The sequence below is a fragment of the Saccoglossus kowalevskii genome, chromosome 13 (genome assembly GCF_978046115.1).
Source record: "Saccoglossus kowalevskii chromosome 13, keSacKowa6.1, whole genome shotgun sequence".
In the NCBI taxonomy this organism is placed as follows: domain Eukaryota; kingdom Metazoa; phylum Hemichordata; class Enteropneusta; family Harrimaniidae; genus Saccoglossus; species Saccoglossus kowalevskii.
This window is the reverse complement of record NC_140653.1, coordinates 7,051,733-7,075,220: the sequence shown is the minus strand read 5'-3', so window position 1 is coordinate 7,075,220 and position 23,488 is coordinate 7,051,733. Positions and strand designations below refer to the sequence as shown.

Here is a 23,488-nt window from a genome sequence, read left to right as displayed (position 1 = left end):
TGCTATGCACACTATATCAGAGGTCATACACAGGATTGCTATGTACAATATATATCAGGGGTCATACACAGGATTGCTATGCACACTATATCAAAGGTCATACACAGGATTTCTATGCACACGATACCGAAGGTCATACACAGGATTGCTATGCACACTATATCAGAGGTCATACACAGGAATGCTATGCACACTATATCAGAGGTCATACACAGGATTGCTATGCACACTATATCAAAGGTCATACACAGGATTTCTATGCACACTATATCAGAGGTCATACACAGGATTGATATGCAAACTATATCAAAGGTCACACACAGGATTGCTATGCACACTATATCAGAGGTCATACACAAGATTGCTATGCACACTAAATCAAAGGTCATACACAGGATTGCTATGCACACAATATCATACACAGGATTGTTATGCACACTATATCAGAGGTCATACACAGGATTGCTATGCACACAATTTCTTAGGTCATACATAGGATTGCTATGCACACTATATCAAAGGTCACACACAGGATTGCTATGCACACTATATCAGGAGGAAAACACAGGATTGTTATGCACACTATATCAGAGGTCATACACAGGATTGCTATGCACACTATATCAGAGGTCAAACACAGGATTGCTATGCACACTTTATCAGAGGTCATACACAGGATTGCTATGCATACTATATCAGAGGTCATACACAGGATTGCTATGCACACTATATCAGAGATCATACACAGGATTGCTATGCACACTATATCAGGAGTAAAACACAGGATTGTTATGCACGCTATATCAAAGGTCATACACAGGATTGCTATGCACACTATATCAGAGGTCATACACAGGATTGCTATGCACACTATATCAAGAGTAAAACACGGGATTGTTATGCACGCTATATCAAAGGTCATACACAGGATTGCTATGCACACTATATCAGAGGTCATACACAGGATTGCTATGCACACTATATCAGGAGTAAAACACAGGATTGTTATGCACGCTATATCAAAGGTCATACACAGGATTGCTATGCACACTATATCAGAGGTCATACACAGGATTGCTATGCACACTATATCAGGAGTAAAACACAGGATTGTTATGCACGCTATATCAAAGGTCATACACAGGATTGCTATGCACACTATATCAGAGGTCATACACAGGATTGCTATGCACACTATATCAGGAGTAAAACACAGGATTGTTATGCACGCTATATCAAAGGTCATACACAGGATTGTTATGCACACTATATCAAAGGACATACACAGGATTGTTATGCACGCTATATCAGGAGTCAAACACAGGATTGCTACGCACACTATATCAAAGGTCATACACAGGATTGCTATGCACACTTTATCAGAGGTCATACACAGGATTGCTATGCACACTATATCAGAGGTCATACACAGGATTGCTATGCACACTATATCAGAAGTCATACTCTACTTTCGTAACCAAATTTGTTCTTCAGTGTTTTATTGCATTCCAATTCCCAGATACATGATATATTATTTTGAAATCTGACATGCGAAACAAGTGTTATACTGCATTGTGGATAATATGCAAGGCCTAATGCCGGTAGGTTGATTTCTAAAATAAAGATTCATTGCTGGTTTTTAGAAGTTGGAAAATACAATGTTGTAAATATCTCAAACAAGAAAAGCACCTGATTGAGGGCAAGAAACAAACAAGTGAGCAAAATACTTTCATTAGAATTATTTAGGAAAATGAAAAACATACTGTTCAACAAACATGATGTAGTTTAACATCAGTTCTTTAGCAGATAAATACATATCTCAATCTACATAGCTTGCTAACAAAAATAAAATACTCAATTAGGAATGTGCAGTTAAAAACATTTTTCTGTAGATTTTCTATCCACCCCTAGTAACCAACTATTCAAAACTCAACTACAAATGCAACACTGCTTTTTATGTCTATTTCTTTTTATCTTGGTGGTGGTGATGAGATGAATACTGGTATTTCTGTAATTCGGTTTTCAAATTGCTAACTTTAGACCTTTCTTGCTCTAGAGATGCTGTTAGTTCAGAAACCTGTGAAAGACACAATGGGATCAATGGTTTGAGGGAAGAAACATATTTTTGTCCCAGCTTAGTCATGTGCAAAAATGGTAAATGGTCACATGTCCACCATATCAAATCTAATCAGGAAATCAAATCATACGCATTGTTTACTGTAACATTATATATCTGAAACAGCAAACATTAGAATACAACCATGTTCAAAAGTGTTGGGATGTGTTTGAATGTTGAATTTGGAAAATGTGTGTCACTTTTAACATCACATTCAAAAACTTTCTTTTGTTTACATCTTACTCAGCAATAATGCAGTACTCGACTAAAATAAAAATCAGATCACTGAATTCAAACAACGACACAGGCATAAATACATTTTTCTGACATTAATATCTCACTAAATTATCACAAAACACCAGAAAAGATGTATGATCATATGGTTATCACCAGAATACATATACCGTACTCGACCACGTTAGCGCCCAGGGGCCTCAACTCAGAAAATCACGATTTTTTAGGGGTGGGCGCTTACCCGAGCACCCCCCTCGAAAAAGAGTGCAAATGAAAAATTTGATTCATCAAGTGACAGATTACGTCTTTGAGGGAAATCAAATTACGAAATTAGTTGAGTCGTCATTGATTTTCACAATGAAGAAACAGAAATGATCACAACAAATATGCACATTTTATTAAAATATTAATTACATACCACCAGAATTTACGAAATTAAAAACATTTGAGTCTGTAGGAACACAGTCAAAGTCAAATTGTCACATTATCTCCACTGACGAAGGTGTTGGATCGTACGCAAACTCTCGATGAAAATCACTTTCCACCATGATGCATTTGCAGTTGGTTATTAACCAATCACAATGTTGTGTTGTACTGACGCAATTCTTCGGAAATTCCCGAAGACTTTCCGGTAACGCAATGCGGAAGTGAATTATCGATGTCGAAGTACGATCTCTTGGAATTGATTTCAGCGAATAAACAACATAGTTTTTCCAAAAAACTAGTAACTAGCCATTTTTGAGAGGTAAACTGTATATGGCATGAAATATTTACCGCATTTTACTTGTATTAACAGGTCATTGTCGAAGCGTAGTTTACGCATGGTTACTGTGTTCTACGCATTCACAACTTGTTCACAGCGATCGATATCCACGCTGTATCATATAAAAAACGATTACCAAGATTCGTTACGCAAGACTAAGTTTTGAATTAGTTGCATTTTGAAGGGGTGGGCGTTTTGCCGAATGTGACCCCAAATATAAAAATTGTGCAAAAGTGGGGGGTGGGCGCTTGCCCGGGCATGGGCGCTAACGCGGTCGAGTACGGTATATATATACCGTTATATAATATTCCATAGTATTTGTCCTTGTTCAAACATAGGAAAATAAGAGTGACATAGAAGCCATATCAGTACATGTCAAAGACGAGTAGTCATGTGGCTCATATTTTCACTAGATCAACAACAAAAAATACAAGAGAATAATATTATCACATTCACAAGGCAAGTTGTTGGTTTCTTTTTATTTGTTTTTGTCTGACAGTCATGACAGACAACATGTATCTGAAGATTGGACGTGAATTGGAAGTACAGCGACAACTCAATGGGATGTTAATATTAGGTTTTGATTGAAAATCTTGTTTGCAACCAAATGTCTTCATGTTATAATGTTCTGTCACCACGTTTTGAAGCAAGAAACCATATTACTGTTCTATTACTGGATCTCTGTTAAAATAGTTCCCACTTGAACTAATGACAGAAGCAGGATTCAATAATGTAGAACAACCAGAATATAAAAGCCATATTTACTGTTCAACAGGGAATAACTTGGCTTGTGCATATGATAATACAAACTATATACCCAGGCAATACAGGTTTGTATTAATTTTTATAATGTGACAATTGATATGCCCACTGTACTGTTTTTGTGATATTCTCGTAATAACTTGATTTTAAATATCTGTAAGCCAATTTACTAATTTAACAAATTGGACTTTTGATGGTTTGTTGAAAAGTTTGGAGAGATAGAGAAACAAATAAAAGGATGAATGAAAACAAGGTGGATATTATTAATCTTGTGATATACCGCCTATCTGTGTACACAATTTAAATGGTTTACCTGTTGTATATATTCATCTTTGTCATTATTCAGTTCATCTACTTGTTTTAATATTACAGCCTTTTCTTTCACTGCAATAAAAGAGGATTGTGATAAAATCATATGTTGGTGATAAGTGATGAGTGAATGAGAACTGCATGCACATTATTACACACTGATAGAACAATAATCAGTTACGTAATATATTTACTGACAAGAAATGATATCAAAATTGCTTGGGTAATAAGTTATGCTTTCTGTCGATACAGAAGACACAGAAAATACAGAGCTATAAATACTTTTTCCTACATCAGAATATTATTTCCAGCATTGGTCACTAGAGGGAGCCTATGTTTTATTTTGGGAATACTATACTGGGCTTTTGCATTATTGTTTTTATATAAGTTGTTGTTTATGTGCCCTTAAACTTGATCAGTCCTGTCCAGTGTGGGTGTGTGTGTGTGGCCTGTACAACCCAGTGAAAAGCTAATATGAATTTGATGGACCCGGGAAAGATTTTTTCGTAATTTGGCCTCAGTCTCAAATCGCAGTGCAAAATGCAGAGATTAGGGCCACATTAAAATAACAAAAGACTGTACTTACTTTCACCCTGTGCTAGTATAAGACAAAGCTGCTTATTTCTTTTCTTTACTGTTTGAAGTTCATCCTAAAAAATCAAATTATATGACCATCATTAAAGATATAATCTCCTCAGTATGCCTAGAAGTATATGTTGTACAACTACTACTATGTAATGGCATGTACTATATGTGTATGTATTTTCCATTCATTCCTGGTCCTGGAAAGTGTAATCCACTTTTGAAAGGCACTCAGAAAAACTTATTTACTTGATTGAGCGTTGAATTTCGAGACAAATTCCCCCAAACTGTATATCTACACAATTCATTTTGTCTTCTAATTATTTCATTATTAAATAACTCATTGTCCAATGACACCTTTATTTACCGTTTATATTGGCTTTTGGTGGAGGCTTTCAGCAGGTGATGTTATAAAATAGTGAACAAAAAATGTTTACCTTTAGTTTTGTGACAATTTCACTTAGTTTTGAAATTTCTTCATCTTTTTTAGATAAAATATCTTCAAACTGGACTTTACGTATACTTTCAGCAGCAAACCTCTGTCATTGAATCATGTAATACAAAACAGTCACTCCATTAATTTTCACTGGGTTTAAATTATGCTGTTTAGCATTTCAGGCATATTCATTGGGTTTTAAATTTACAGTTTTATCATTTAGATAATGTGTTCTATGCTAAATTTTACATATTCACTGAGTTTTAATTTAGCGCATTTTTATTAAAACCCAGTGAATAATTAACCCTTTTACAGTATGTCAAAAAGGATATGCAAACACATACATGACATATATTTCATATATCAAGCCTGTTCCATGTGATACAGTATGTCAAAAAGGATATGCAAACACATACATGACATATATTTCATATATCAAGCCTGTTCCATATGATACAGTATGTCAAAAAGGATATGCAAACACATACATGACATATATTTCATATATCAAGCCTGTTCCATGTGATACAGTATGTCAAAAAGGATATGCAAACACATACATGACATATATTTCATATATCAAGCCTGTTCCATGTGATACAGTATGTCAAAAAGGATATGCAAACACATACATGACATATATTTCATATATCAAGCCTGTTACATGTGATACAGTATGTCAAAAAGGATATGCAAACACATACATGACATATATTTCATATATCAAGCCTGTTCCATGTGATACAGTATGTCAAAAAGGATATGCAAACACATACATGACATATATTTCATATATCAAGCCTGTTCCATGTGATACAGTATGTCAAAAAGGATATGCAAACACATACATGACATATATTTCATATATCAAGCCTGTTCCATGTGATACAGTATGTCAAAAAGGATATGCAAACACATACATGACATATATTTCATATATCAAGCCTGTTCCATGTGATACAGTAAAAGATTTAAAAAACAACTTAAGATAGTTTGTTACCATTAATAAAAATACTCAGAAATTCTTGAAATCTAGCAGAAGGGGTTGGGTTAATTTTGAATATGAGTATAAGTTATCTAGGGAACAATGTGTTTACATGAATTACTATGGAAAATGTTCCAAAATGGCTGCTTTTCTTGTAAACGCATCCTTCTTTCTCCATAAAAATGTTAAATATGAATGACATGCATGTATGTGCATCATAAAACAACAATTTTTTTTAATGATCTACTGTGATCAATTGTAATTGTAGCGCACTATCTTAACAATAGTAAACATTAACATTTCTGTTGTATCCCTGTAATTTCAGATATTCACCTAAGTTATGTTAAAGTCACATATAAATTCTTTATTTTTACTAATTCTTCCAACCATAACTCAAGAGAAGCTGCTGATAAAGTTACTTACAAAGTTAGCAAAACCCTAAAACTATGAATATATTGATTTCATGGGAAATCATCAAAAACATTTAGTGAAAACTTGTCGGTAAACTGTATTCAAAAAACGACCTTTCTGTATAGAAACGAGATACAACATTTTACGATACTGATGTTTATACATGTATGGAAAAAAAATCTGCCAAGCGAAGACATTGGATAAATAAGATCTCCAATTAATCACTGTGATATCGGATATATCAAATTTGTGTAGTAATTTTTGTTTGTCCCTGCTCACCAAAGGCTTAGAACATGTGTAAATTACTTCACTCATTCAATATAGTAATTTTTGTTTGTCCCTGCTCACAAAAGGCTTAGAACATGTGTAAATTACTTCACTCATTCAATATAGTAATTTTTGTTTGTCCCTGCTCACAAAAGGCTTAGAACATGTGTAAATTACTTCACTCATTCAATAAATTAGATATCACACAGCCACTCACTGGAGATTTTTTAAATATCAAGAGACATTACTTCTGATATTATTTGTAACTTACGTCGTTTACTTTTCTAAATCTATCTCTTTCTTCTTTAAGTACTAGTTTTTCAACGTCTTTTTCTACTTTTTCAAAGAACTTCTCATCCTCTACAACTGGTGATTTCCTTGGCTGTATGGCAGATGAAAATCGGTAGGTGAGAGACATAATTTTTCTGAAAGAGTGACTCCCTGTATAACCCTTAAAGTGTCAAAGTCAACATGAGGCACCATCCACAAAATAGTTACATTTACTCTGCTTTTTTACACATAAAATGTTGCAAATATTTCAAATCAAAAGCTAAAATAATGTCACATTTTGGTGCAAAATTAAAATTGAATTCAGTATAAAGTATAGAAAATGTGAACGAATTCACCCAAATTTAAGCTACTCAAAAGATTAGGTGAGGACTGCGAAAGGATACAACTATATGAAGAGTCACAAATGAATCCAAAATGATGTCACATAATAAAGGGAAAGGCAAGATTATATATTTATCATATTTGTGTGCGATATTTAAAATATCATTATTTCAGTTTGTAAAATCCCAGATAAGTTGTACAATTATTATACCATTGAACCAGCTGGCAAACTGACAGATATATAAAGGTATAAAATGATACAAGACTGTAAATATATATTTCTTAGTTTAACAAGTTACATGTATCTTATATGTGTGCATGTTACCTTTGTAGACTGAGGGATATCTTCTAGTCCCATACCACCATGTAACTGTTGAAGAGTCAGTGTCTGTGATTTATCCTTCTGGGAATGTTTCCTTCGCTCTTTGTGGTTTTGTTTGGGTTGGTTATCACCATCTCCAGACATGTCATTATGACAACACTACGAAAAAACATTAATGAATAAGCTGTAGTTTCTGTTTAGTAAACAAATACTGGTTGGTTATAGATATTATGTTGCTTGTATGGGTTATTCAGCATGGATGTCACTACACACTCACTCACTGACTAAACAGTTCAATAACTGTAACTAACCATGGCTGACTAATGACTATCACTATACCACAGCTGACAAATTATTGTCACTATATCATAGATTGCTAAATGACTATCATTATGCTATAGATGCCACTATACCATGGCTGACTAATGACTAACACAACATCATAGCTGACTAATGACTGTCACTATACCATAGCTTGCTAATGACTGTCACACTATACCATGGCCAAATAATGACTGTCATTATGCCATTGCCTGCAAATGATTGTCACTATACCATGGCTGACTAATGACTGTCACTATAATAATAATAATAATAATATACTTTATTTTGAGTACTAGCTCATATAAACATAACCAAAGTTACAGAAAAATAAGAATAAATACCAAGAAAATGTACATAATAAATATGTTAAAAAACATAGCTCAGCCAAGTACTCAAAAGCGTACTACCGGTATATTTCATTACATCTGGGCTATAAATAGCTGTAATTATTGCATTCTTACTTTTATAATTCTTAAAAAGAAGTTCTCCATTTCTTTTCTCCAAAGAGCTTCAAAAGTAGTGACACGATTATGTACAAGGGTTTGAGTCATACAAATATCCCTCTTGCCAAGCTTCAGTAAAATTCTAAATGCATTATTATATGCAACACGAACTCGATTAATCTGCCCTTTAGTATGTATAGACCACAAATGGGAGCAGTACATAGTCATACAGTAACTCTGAAACAATTTAATTTTTATTTTTGAAGAGCAGTAAGCAAATCTTCGAATAAGCCAGTTTGCTCTAGCGTAAAAACTTTTCATTTGTCTAATAATATCATCACTATCATCTCCAAGTTTATTAATGACCACACCCAAATAGATGTGCTTGTCGACAAATCGCACTGCAACACCATTCAAAAATAGGCATGGAATTTGTCTAATTCTACAACGAGGAGGTACCATAGAAATACATACAGACTTTTTAGGAATACAAATAATACTGTTTGATACAGAGTAAATACAGCAAATAGCAACTAGTCTTTTAAGACCTTTAACTGACGGACAAAGTAATACAATGTCATCAGCATAAAATAGGTGATTCATACACTGCCCACTTTACAAAACAACCAATTTTCTCAAGACATTAGATCTTTACTCAGTTTGTCCATATATACTACAAAAAGACGAGGAGATAATATTCCCCCTTGTCTGACACCATTTAAAGCAGGGAAAGACATAGACATAGATAGTCCCCATCTCACAGAGAATTCATGGTTTCTAAACCAGAATACAAGTACTCGGACTAGAAACACAGGCATATTCCTGCCAAGAAGCTTACGAAACAGGATCCATTGATTAATCCTATCGAAAGCTTTAGAAGCATCTAAAAAGCAGAGGAAAACAGGACTGCTATGAGTTTTATAAAAATTTACAATCTCTTTCAATACAAAAATACACATATCAGTAGAGTGACTCTGTTTGAAACCAAACTGATGATCAGTAGTTGTAAGAAAAGTTTCACATCGAGACAAAATAATCAGTTCATACACTTTAGAGAGAACTTCTATTTTCACGCCATAACAGGAAAGCATCGCGTGCTATAGTATGATACTCCTTCACATTATCATTCCAACCAGGCACACACCTTCCTGTTTTTTTTGCATTGAGGGGAATACAGTCCTTGGCCGCCTTACATAGAAATTTTGTGATATCATTGTATAAATTATCAATGGTATTTAAATGCGTGGTGTTCTTACAATCAGTGTCCCTACAAACAAGAGCATCGGCAGAAATATCAATTGAAGCACCTGTGCGTTAAAATGGCGTATTCAGTAAGCGAATCGTCACTTACACCATACCAGTCAACACAGCTGGAATTAATATAATGAGTAAATGCAAAATCAAAACGTTGGCAACATTCCAGATCACATTAAGTGGAAAATGATCCGAACCTAGAATATCATGTAAAATATTAATATCTGTAATAGTTTTGTGAGCGGCAGGTGTAGCAACGCAGTGGTCAATCCAAGATGTTGTATGATGGGCTTCACTGTAATATGTAAAATTACAGTCACCAGTAACTAATATTTGCAAATCTGACCAAACAAACTCATTATCATCACAATAGTTGCATACTTCATTACCAAAAGTAGAGTGGATATCTACAATCATAACACAATTTCTACTTGCCTCGTCCACAATAGCTCTAAGTTTACATAAATATTCAACATACTCGTGAAAATTATTGTCGCATTCGGTTGGCATATATACATTGACAATTGTTAATTTTCTATCTGAATTGCCAATTTCCAGACCAATAAGTCTGCTATCACTATAACGTTTAATTTTGACATTGCCCAAAGTTTTTCACCATAATATCGCAACTCCACCATAGGGCCGACTAAGCCTTATGCCACACTCTTCATTCATAGCAGTTTCACCCATTGTATTAAAATCATTACTAACATTTGATAACATACAAAGTTCTGATTTTGTGAGCCAATGCTCCTGCAATAAACAAACATCACTTCGATCACAGATATCCTTTACCGATTGAATTGAAGATTTAACTCCTTGGCAGTTATAGGAAGTTATTCTCAGCTTCATGTTGATTTTTGATTTCACGATGGATAAAATCTTCGAATCAATATGCCATTAGGCCAGTTATCTGCGTTCAACAAAGTTTTGCTAGTGGCAAAACACATTGTCAGCTTGCACGAGGTGTACGTATCAAATTTTGTTTTAAGCATGGTGACTTTCACGTCATTAATCCCCAGGGATCGCATAAAAGACAACATATCTTCGTTAGTAGTACTTGGGTGAAGACGACTAACGAATAGTTCTATAAGAGAAGTAATTCTAACTGCTCTAAGGCTACTTGTAACTTCATTCTTAGTTCCAGTAATTATTCCTCGATTGCAATAGCGAAGTTTATGTTTAACAACAGTAAATCCATTGTCACTGAAGACCGATGATATGCGAAAGGCAGGTGGTTTAGCTCTTTGATTGGCCAACTAATGACTGTCATTATGCCATTGCCCGCAAATGATTGTCACTTTACCATGGCTGACTAATGACTGTCACTATACCATAGTTTGCTATTGATTGTCACTATACCATGGTGGACTAATGACTGTCACTATACCATAGCTTGCCAATAGTTATCACTATACCATGGCTGACTAATGACTGTCACTATACCGAAGCTTTCTAATGATTGTCACTATACCATGGCTGACTAATGACTGTCACTATGCCATTGCTTGCTAATGATTGTCACTATACCATGGCTGATTAATGACTGTCACTATGCCATAGCTTGCTAATGATTGTCACTATACCATGGCTGATTAATGACTGTCACTATGCCATTGCTTGCTAATGATTGTCACTATACCATAGCTGATTAATGACTGTCACTATGCCATAGCTTGCTAATGATTGCCACTATACCATGGCTGACTAATGACTGTCACTATGCCATTGCTTGCAAATGAGTGTCACTATACCATGGCCGACTAATGACTGTTACTATACCATAGCTTGCTAATGATTGTCACTATACCATGGCTGACTAATGATTGTCACTATACCATGACAGACTAATGACTTTCACTATACCATAGCTTGTTAATGATTGTCACTATACCATGGCTGACTAATGACTGTCACTATGCCATTGCTTGCTAATGATTGTCACTATACCATGGCTTACTTATGATTGTCACTATACCATGGCTGACTAATGATTGTCACTATACCATGGCTGACTAATGACTGTCACTATACCATAGCTTGCTAATGATTGTCACTATACCATGACTGACTAATGACTGTCACTATACCATAGCTTGCTAATGATTGTCACTATACCGTGGCTGACCAATGACTGTCACTATGCCATTGCTTGCTGAAGTATGTCATTATGCCATTGCCTGTAAATGATTGTCACTACACCATGGCTGACTAATGACTGTCACTATACCATGGCTGACTAATGACTGTCACTATACCATAGCTTGCTAATGATTGTCACTATACTATGGCTGACTAGTGATTGTCACTATACCATGGCTGACTAATGATTGTCACTATTCCATGGTTGACTAATGACTGTCACTATGCCATTGTTTGCAAATGATTTTCACTATACCATAGCTAACTAATGACTATCATTGTGCCATAGCTGACTAATGACTGTCACTATACCATAGCTTGCTAATGATTGTCATACTATACAATGGCCAACTAATGACTGTCATTATGCCATTGCCTGCAAATGATTGCCACTATACCATACCTTGCTAATGATTGTCACTATACCATGGATGAGTAATGATTGCCACTATACCATGGCTGACTAATGACTGTCACTATACCATAGCTTGCTAATGATTGTCACTATACTATGGCTGACTAGTGATTGTCACTATACCATGGCTGACTAATGATTGTCACTATTCCATGGTTGACTAATGACTGTCACTATGCCATTGTTTGCAAATGATTTTCACTATACCATAGCTAACTAATGTCTATCATTGTGCCATAGCTGACTAATGACTGTCACTATACCATAGCTTGCTAATGATTGTCACACTATACAATGGCCAACTAATGACTGTCATTATGCCATTGCCTGCAAATGATTGCCACTATACCATACCTTGCTAATGATTGTCACTATACCATGGATGAGTAATGATTGCCACTATACCATGGATGAGTAATGATTGCCACTATACCATGGTTGACTAATGACTGTCACTATGACATAGCTTGTTAATGATTGTCACTATACCATGGCTGATTAATGACTCATTACAACATGACTAATTATTTCAATGAGTCATACCTTCCCATCTTTTGCAATATTAAAAAGAGGTTCAAAATTGAGCTTGTTACCACTATATGACCTGAATGACCTGAATTCATTCTTTTATTGAATAACTACTTGACTCCATGTCATGATGTCATGTGTATGACCCGTAATTCACTAGATTGATGAATCACTCATATGTGTAATTTTGAGTTTTTGATTTCTCCAATGTTTATTGTGTAAAATCATGAAGCTATTGTCCCATGGCACCATGAAATAACATGTAAAATCATGAAGCTATTGTCCCATGGCACCATGAAATAACATGTAAAATCATGAAGCTATTGTCCCATGGCACCATGAAATAACATGTAAAATCATGAAGCTATTGTCCCATGGCACCATGAAATAACATGTAAAATCATGAAGCTATTGTCCCATGGCACCATGAAATAACATGTAAAATCATGAAGCTATTGTCCCATGGCACCATGAAATAACATGTAAAATCATGAAGCTATTGTCCCATGGCACCATGAAATAACATGTAAAATCATGAAGCTATTGTCCCATGGCACCATGAAATAACATGTAAAATCATGAAGCTATTGTCCCATGGCACCATGAAATAACATTCTTTTGTGTATTACAGTGGCATATTTTGTGAAACTTAATATTTTTCAACAATTGATATGTTTAGAACAGTTTTACATTTTTTCGCCACTTTTTAAACCCAGATTTTTTAAGTAATTGAGTACAACAAAAACGTACCTCATCGTTTCACAATATAAAATGTTATCAGTCTAGGACACCAGCCTACAATTTAAGATTTATCTCTGCCAAAGAAACCTGTGTTAAAATCGTTATATTAGTGCAAAAATGACCACTATCTTCGAAAATACAACCATCTCAAAAAATAAGCTAGTGACCCCCCCCCCCCCCGAGGGGTCGGACTTAAAGAATGATCTGGTACGTATGTCTGTGAAAGAAAACGTGTTAAAAGGGGTTTTTTTTTAAAGAAAAGCATGTTAATGCGCGTTACGCGTTTAGGGTTACCATTTCAGTCAAAATAGACAAAAAGGGTGTCTTTTCCGGTACTGCCAACGTGATAAGGGTGGTTATTTTTTAAATGAGATTATCATTTTTTTTTCATTGCTTTAAGGAATTCAATGATTGCAAAAATGAGGAAAACGACGCTCAATCACGGGCGATCAATAGCAAATATCGCGAGTTCAAGGTGCGCGATCTTTTAGCTTTCTAATAGTGAAAAGGGTATGAAATTTTGACCTTTTAAAAGTGTTTAGGGTCATTTTGAAAACCCCTTTCACAGACATGGGTTCCAGGTATTTCCACAAGTCGGACCCCCGGGGTGACCCCCAACTTTTTAAGTCAATATCTTTATATTGCTAGAAGTATAATTTATTGGAAAATGAATAAATTCTGGGTATTTGAAATCATTAGTAGAGTTAAGAGTACTCACAGATGCTTGTTTTTCAAAATCTATCTTGCTTTGCAGTATAGCTTTTTCCAAATCTTTTTCAAACTGATCTGAAACAAACTGACAAAGGAAACAATTTAAATTGCAGCTACCATTACAATGATTCAATTCAAGTTATATTACATGCAAACATGTTTTTATCAAACATATACCAATATACATTTTTTGTATAAACCCATACATACACAATCTACACAAATAAGGGGCAACCCATTCGATGAAAAACAAATGTGAGCTGAAATCCAGGAACAACAAAATTTCACAGGCTCAATAGCAGAAAAAAAATTTGTTCTCTCAACAGAAGTTCATGAAAATCCTTATATTGAGGGAAAAATTATATTACGATATATTCTCAGGAAAAAAAATCCATCCCACAATAGTGAGTGAAAATAGTATGCAATTAACAAATTTGCCACAGCGCCCTCCCAAGATTTCAAAAGGATCACCTCTATTTTTTTTAAATTTAAGTACTACCTCTTTGTCTTTCTCTGACCATTGCTTCCATTGTCTTCCATTCTCGCCAACAGTTTTACCACTTTCAGTTTTAGTACTGCGTGCTGGATTTGGTGCAATAGTACAAGCCTGAGTCTTAGAAGGAATCTTTGAAAAGGCAAGGTCTCTCAACTATCAAGTATAAATGAAACAACAATTGTACTATGAAAGATTGATGTTGATTTTGAGAAAGATGGTGCATTTTATCTCAGATATAGACAAATTTCAGAAAGTAATTTATCATGCTATGTATGTAGATGAGGTCTGTTATTATATTACACTTAGTACATTGCTAATCAAATCTAATTTGCAAACAAGCGTGTGAACCCCACCCTTAAAATTGTAAAAACATATTGCAGGAAATATATTTGCATGGAATTATAGAAAAGGTTAAATTTCTAATGCTGAACTTAACAAGCCAGGACTAGTCTCTGTCATGCTATAGCAAGAGAACTGAAATAAAAATGTATGTATGGGAGTTGCATATTAGATCCAGTCATTTTAATGGAATAATTGTGACATTAACAATGAAAATGTTTGATGTACTGTATAATGTATAAGTTTTAATGTTTTGTAAGCACTGTTAGCAGTCAAAGGTATTGCTCCAATAAGAATTTAGAAAGCTATGTTAGAAAGCAAAATATTTATTGATGTGTCAATGTCAACATGTATTCAGTTTATTACCAAGGCAGTGAAAAACAGCCGCATGCCGAAATATCCATACATACCAATGTGGCAAGGTTTACATGTATGTGGTAAACATTGAGTGTGACATGTTTTTGTGGAATGTTGATTAACGGTGCATTTTAAAAAGTTACATAACAAAAATAAATGTTTGGTAACAGGGTTACAAATACATGGGTGCACATTGCACTGTGCATGTTGAGGTTCAGCTTGTGCATAAGATGTAGGCCTAAAACATTATGTATATGCTTTGCATGTAGACAATTTTAAAAATTTAATCAAAGAAAGCTTAGAAAGAACTCCCATGCGCTGAGAGTATTGGAGACACATTAAATATAATTCGAAATTACTTAGCTGAAAACTAATTATGCAAATCAGAAAATTAATATGACCAGATTTGAGTGTAAAACTAATGAGGTCTGCGCAATGTAACAGAAAATCTATGTCTCCAAGTTTAATTGAAATGTGATTAGAACCAAAAAATTATGAATTATTATGCTTATTAGGGAATTAATATGAACAGATTTTTACCCCAAACTAATTAGGTTTGTACATTGTCCTAGAGCATCTTTATACTAAGTTTCATTGAAATGGAATAATTAGCACCGTGAAAACTCCAAAATTTCGACCCCTCTAAAAATTCGATCGCCTATTTATTTGCCGGGTTTCGGTGTTTTATTTACCTCCAAATTTTCGATTCCACTAAAAATTGCCGACTCATTCTTATTCGAAAATTGCGACCAGTTTTAGTTTTCCCACAAACGAAAAAAAAAACCATGTGAGCGTTCAAACGGGACCTTCCTCGAAGGCATGAATCCGGGTTTCTGATTGACTGAGAGATTTTTATTTTATTGGTAACGAAAATATATTCTAAATAAACGAAGTTTGAAATAAAAACGAACACAAAAATCTCGGCATGCTGCGTTTCTGAATTGTTGATTATTACTGTACTCAGTAGTGATTATAATAATGTACACAAAATAAATTTGTTGAATGGTTATGAAATACAAATAAAAGTCAACTTAGTTTCATCGTAAGCGAATGATTCCGGTCTCGTATAAACGTTTGATGCTGTAGGATATCCGCCATGTTCTCTCAGGTCAAATAGGTCAAATCGCTAATTAACCAATCAAAAAGCTGGATGATGCCAACGTGTTCAAATTACCATAGCTTATTTAAATATGTTAATGTTATTGAACGCAATGCGGAAGAGATTGGTGTTGTAGTACGATGTTTTGGCTTGGATTTTGATGCGAAAACGGCATGATTTTTTTTAAATAAAAAAATTAGTTGTTTTTAAAAAATAAACTGGTCATCTGAAGAATAATTTAATTAACATTGTTCACAGTGATAACAGCTCATTCTCGAAAGGAAGCTTACCCGCTCACGCTAGTCACGATAAAAATCATACACGTGTACTCTTGAATAGACAAACGTCAATGACTACGGTAAAACTTAGACTCTATTTTAGCCGGCAGGATTGATTGAAATGTCCGAAAAATGACGCCAAAATAAACCTTATTTTTTAATCCAAGGGCAAATTTACGGCAGAATTTGGTCCCTCAAATAAGGGACACGTGAGCTTTGATTCTAACCGGATACATTGCACTGGGTCGGGGAGATAGTTTGCTAAACTTCCATGCATCTTTTGTCCAATGGGTACCTGTACTTCGAACATTCGCAAGTTTTTCTAGGTAGTGCGAGACAGCTTTGTCTTTTGACCTATTAGTTTTGTGCTGACCTCTTCTCCGCGTCTTGATGTTTTGTTTTGCTTGTCATAATACTCACTGATTGATGACTTTGTTTAGATTTTGAGTTACAACTCGGCCACGACCTTTGCTTTTACCGTGAAACATGAGGAAGTTTACGTCAATTGACGGACATTGCATTTTTTAAAAACTAATGAAGCACACTGTCTATCATCCCCATTTTTTCATTTGCTGATTTCTATTCTGAAAAATTCGACCGTCCGAAAATGCACCTTAATTTTGACTCTAAAAACACGTCACATATCTAACACCAATTATTTAAAACCGGTCGAAATTTTGGAGTTTTTACGGTACTTTAGATATCAGTGTGAAAGCTTAAAATTGGTTAATTATGCAAATTAGGTAATTAATATGTACAGATTTTAACCCACAATTATTCAGGTCTGTCTATTGTCCTACAGCATCCATGTACATTCATTGATATGTGATGTATAGTACCTGAGATATCAGTGTGAAAGTTGGTTAATTATGCAAATTAGGTGATTAATATGCACAAATATTTACCGGAAACTAATTGGGTCTGCATGATTCTAGATTCATTGAAATGTGATGATTAGTACTTTAGATATCAGTAGAAAAGCTGAAAATTAATTATGCAAATTAGGTAATTAATATGCACAATTATTTACCCTAAAACTAATCAGGTCTCTGCATAGTCCTAAAGGATCTATGTACCAAGTTTCATTGAAATGCGATGATTAGTACTTGAGATACTCGTGGAAAAGCTGAAAATTAACTAATTATGCAAATTAGGTGATTAATATGCACAAATATTTATCGAAAACAATCAATCTCTGCATAGTCCTTGAGTATGTAAGTACCAAGTTTCATTGAAATGTAATGCTAACTACTTATATCAAATGCTGAAAATTAATTAATTATGCAAATTAGGTAATTAATATGTACTGATATTACCATAAAAACTATCAGGTCTGTGCAGTGTCGTATGACATCTATGTACCAAGTTTCATTGAAATGTGATGATTAGTACTTGAGATATCAGTGGAAAAACCGAAAATTGACTAATCATTATGCAAATTAGGTAATTAGTATCCACGGATTATTACCAAAAACTAATCAAAACCTAGCATTAGTTCAGAGCATCTATGTACCAAGTTTCATCAAAATCCAATGAGTGGTTGTTTAGATATCAGTGGAACAGTCATGGAACCACTAAAAAATAGCTAATTATCATGCAAATTAGGTAATTAATATGCACGGATTTTTACCAAAAATTAATCAAATCTGCGCATATGTTCAGAGCATCTATGTACCAAGTTTCATCAAAATCCAATGAGTGGTTCTTTAGATATCAGTGGAACAGTCATAGAACAGCTAAAAATTAGCTAATTATCATGCAAATTAGGTAATTAACGAGCATGGATTTTTACCAAAACCTAATCAAATCTGCGCATTGGCCCAGAGCATCTATGCACCAAGTTTCATCAAAAACCGATGTATGGTTCTTGAGATAGCAGTGGAACAGTCGGACACACATACACACACACACACATACACACATACACACATACACACACACATACAGACACACTAACTGCAAAGACTCCCATTTTGTGCTTCGCACATGGGAGTCAAAAAAAAAATTAAAAACTTGAGTCAAAATATGAGCCTCCTGACCGCACCAGTCACTTATCCACGACTGCAGATATAGCAAAGATACTATGGTTTGCGTAAAAAGGGTGAGTTTCGTGATTTCGACATCAAATATGCCTTTGCTTCATTATTTGCTGAGAGACGGCCGCTTAGGTATGTGCTCTGTAACTTACAGCACGTGAACCCTAAAACGTTAGGTAATCAAACAAAAATGACTTAGTACTAAAGTCCATAAAGTACGTTCAATGTCTGCATTTTTTTCGTAGCATAAAAACGATTTGCCCCCTTTCGCTTATTGTGACACCCTTAAATCAACTGATTTCCATTCCCCTCAAGAGTCAAAATGGTATGTGCCTCCATTTTACGCCACGACTGGAAAAGTCTTTTTTGCTTGACGTGTTCAATTTGCCTTCAATTACGTTTCAGTGGCTGTCACTGTCGTATTCTGAGTCTTGCCGATAACATTTTGGTTCAAATCCACAGAGCTATCGCCGAAAATTCAAGAAATCTTTCATTTCTTTGTCAACTAACATGCCGGAAATCAAATTAGCATAACAATGCGAAGGTTTTTGCCATTTTATTTGACCACTTTTCACACCAGTGCCACACCACATACAACTAAAACATTTAAACCTTTGTTGGGAAATTCATGTGTAAATTGCGTTTTTAAGTCGCGTACCATAAATTGCGTTTTACAGTCCCTTAAGTTTGTTCCGAAGACTGCAGTCGCACCAGAGATAACCAGACATTGATTCGTTTCAAAAACGTTCGTCGTTAAATTCACGTTTAAAAACGTTTTTGATCTTTGTGAATTGATGATAAGCCAACAGACAAGGTAGATTGGCCCGACTTTCTGTCAATCGGCACGCAAGGGAGATAAGACTCGATTTTCATAGACGCAGGTCGTTTAGATCGGACGGTTACATTTGTTTCAGATTCGTTGTTGTTTTGGGTGAATATAGAACATGTTCAAGCCCAAAATTGTAGCAATAATGATCACGTCGCTGTACGTTAAAACACACTCTCGAACTTGACAACATTCACTTACGGACCACTAAGATTGATGATTCGATTGCTGACCGGGATAGCTGCACTTAGTGATCATTTCTATGCAATATAAAATCATATCGATGCTGTGGGCGGCGAAGGCTGACAGATTGCTTTGGTTCTGTGGCCGACTCTCATGACACAGACAACTGACATTAGCTGACTTTTTTTTACTATTCTGACGTGTTCTGGGCTGTATATAACAGTTAAACACTGACAAGTAGGTTGGTACTAGCATGGAGCTAGCTGCATGGTACTAGTAAACAGCCCGGGACATAGTCAATATAGGAGTCTGAATCAGAAAATAGCGTCATCATACAGTATTTCATTAATGAACGACGTTCACATAACAATCTTATGCTTACAAATCATCCCATAATTATTGACAAGTTGTTACTAGCTTATACTAAAACAAACCGGTGTTTTCGGTTGTTGCCACGGTAGGCACCAAGTTCGCCAAAAAAAAAACCACTCAGTCTTTAGAAGTTACTTTATTTTATTGCTGGGACGTATTCTGCTGTTAAATTGATTATTTCCAACCGTTTTGCAGTAGTATTTTCTAGATTGAAGGCAGCATTTACAGTTCACTCAAAGTTCAAAGTTACATAGGGATTACGTTGATACAGTGTAACAATGACGGCGCCGGTGATCTCTTACCAGTGTGCAAGGTAGCAAAAATAAAAAGCATGATCATTGAACACGGCTATAATTACAAAACTGCTAGGAGGTAATAAATTTGGGGCGAAAGTATTCAAAAATCAGTTTTTTGCTGTTGCAATGACAGTGCTGGGCCAGGATTTTTTTCCAATTAGTGACAGTACGACCTACCTGTCAAGTATGAACTAAATCAGCAAAGCCAAAAAAATCACAGAGGAGTTAAAAGCCGTTGCTGATGAAAAGCCCCCCCCCCTTTGAGGTCAATTTTCTCGGTAATAAAAATAGACATAAGAAAAACAAACAGTATATTTACCTACACCCAAGCTAAGTATAATGAGCTACGGTGGACCAGAATTTGTGTTCAGATTTTACAACCTAACTACAATGAAGGTGTGATTTCCCGCCAATTGTGAACCAAATCGGCTCAGCCAAAAAAAATCACAGAAGAGTTAAAAAGCCATTTTTGGTGAACAGTTACCCCAAATTTGGGGTAAAATTTCTCTGTAATGAAAAACGATATCAAAAATTCAAATAGTAACTTTGTGCCCACACTCAAGCTCAGTAGAATGAGCTATGTTAGTGGTGTTTTATCCCAAATTTGTAGGAGATACATTTGGCGCAAAGCTATACAAAAACAATTTGGGGCTGCTGCTATGGCAACGGTGGGCCAAATTTTTTTAAAAGATTTTTTCCAATAACTAGGGTGAAGGTGTGACCTGCCTGCCAATTTTGAGCGAAATCAGCTAGCCAAAAAAAATCACAGAAGAAATAATACGTGAAAACACTGGAAATCACACACACATACAAACAAAAGTAATTATGAGGGCAATCCTAGCGGAGCGGATCGCCAATATGTTATTTAGTGTACTAACAAATTCCCACTTCCGGTCCAATTAGAATTAAAATACACCACGAATATTCACTTTTAAGATTTTTGATAAGTGTTGTAGCATTGTACTTTAATATTTCAGCTTCATCGTCCTGTACTTCATTTAGTAATTCGAACTTCCCTGATTATGTAAAATCCGAGAGATTCTCGTTTTCGATATCGAAACCGCCTTGGCTTAATTATTTGCTGACAAGTTGACAATCCCTAATAGTGCTAAATCGCCAGTTGTGAACTTTATCAGGATTCCCGAATGAAGTTACGATACACATCATTCTAGCAAGGAAAAATATTGATTCCTGTTATATAATAAAATATGAAATAATTAATATTTCATTTTTATATCTCTTTATTTATTAAAATATGTACACATTATATCTAATTGGGGTGGGTATTGCCAAGCAAGTGTATAAAATTATAAACAAATATTTTCGTAAATAACACTGACCGCGAAATACACCTTTGAGAAGTATTACTGATGGAATATTTTATATTGTAATTTCATTCAATTTCAATTAGTTGTATTGCAATGCATTAGTAATAATGTAAATATATATATACATTCCTTTATTTCATTGTTGAGACTGAGTTATACAGTTTGTTACGTACTACAATTTATCTATATTAAAAAAAACGGTTACAGGGATTATTAATTTCAATAAACAATATTCAACTATCCTTTGCAACACCAATAAGATCATAATGGTAATGTTCATTGGTCTTTGAAACTCGAGGCATTATCAGAGCATGGGTCTTATTTTGGAACTCCTGCTAGGATGGTATTCCCAGAATAGTGCCAGTTGTTAAAGGAACATAAAACTTTAATTCTCAACAAGGATGAAAGGACCAGTTACTGAGACAAAGCCTTGCTCCCCGCGAAACCCAATTACCGCGAAAGCCACTCACCGCGAAGCTACTAGTGTTTATATAAATATATATAATTTTAGGGGAGGTGCAAAAATATTCTCACTACTATTTTGAAATTGGCATTGTATATTCACCAGTAGAATTGTGATTTTTTTTTAATTTTTCCAAAAAATTCCAAATCAAATAAAAACAGGATTTTAGGGTCAGAATCCTGTATCAAATCCTGTTTTCACAAAAGTAACAACTGTGCACTTAATCAGTGTATATTTGTTTAGAGAAATGAAATAAAAAACGCTATACCACAGTCCTTTTTTCTGATACTAGTAGGTCTGAGGCTATGCCTACCTATTGGAGTTTAGTTTGGCGAGAGGGAAAACACTAAAGTGTGAACAATAGCGTTGTCTTTTTTACCTCCAAGGTCTAATGAAATTTCATAAGTCTTGTTCTTGAAATTAGTACCTTCAGAATACCGAAGTTCAGGTTAAAGTCATATGTTATGCCATAGTCTGTTCATAATTAGCCCAGTGTGTGCTTCATTGTAGTGTAGGAAAGTTGTCCCTCACACAATACTGTGCAAGAACCAGATGTAGTACATCGTACACATCTACATCCGCCATGACTCCTTCGAAGCTTTGGCCTTGAAGCAAATTGAGAATGAACTATCGACACTATTTATTATTCATGGGTTGACTAAACTACGTCACTGGCGTCACACGCCAAGGCCAGCGTCTCTCGGCGAACGAGACACTGCTGTACACCGCACTCATTACTAGTAGTTGAGATTTAACACATGCATGTTGTGGGGCACGCCGGGTACATGATTTGGATACACAGGTCAGACTTGGCGTTTTACTGGTTTACCTGGGCATTCTCTGCATTTATTTGTTGATTCTTCTTCTTCTTTCTGGCACGTTTCTTGGCACCAGCGCTTTTCGTTTGCTTCCCTTCATCCTTTTTCGTCTGAGTCTGAAGTTCTTGGTCAGAATCGTCATCTTCAACATGCAGCACAGCAAATCGGGATGCAGTCAATGACGCCATATTGGATTGTAAGTTGCGCCCTCCGACGAAAAAAGAGAAAATGTTTTCACAA

General features: G+C 35.1%; 1 protein-coding gene across 1 annotated transcript; it reads right to left on the bottom strand.

Moving 5' to 3' along the window:
• Positions 1–1,482: 1,482 nt before the first annotated feature.
• Positions 1,483–23,480, bottom strand: LOC102802085 (G kinase-anchoring protein 1-A-like). Its single transcript, XM_085506693.1, has 9 exons — positions 23,260–23,480; positions 14,857–15,006; positions 14,365–14,442; positions 7,803–7,958; positions 7,137–7,247; positions 5,204–5,305; positions 4,771–4,834; positions 4,189–4,259; positions 1,483–2,077 (listed from the first exon to the last, which is right to left on the bottom strand). Exons 1-9 carry the CDS (start codon positions 23,434–23,436, stop codon positions 1,961–1,963), a joined length of 1,026 nt encoding a protein of 341 aa, XP_085362819.1. The 5' UTR covers positions 23,437–23,480; the 3' UTR covers positions 1,483–1,960.
• Between the last annotated feature and the right edge of the window lie 8 nt (positions 23,481–23,488).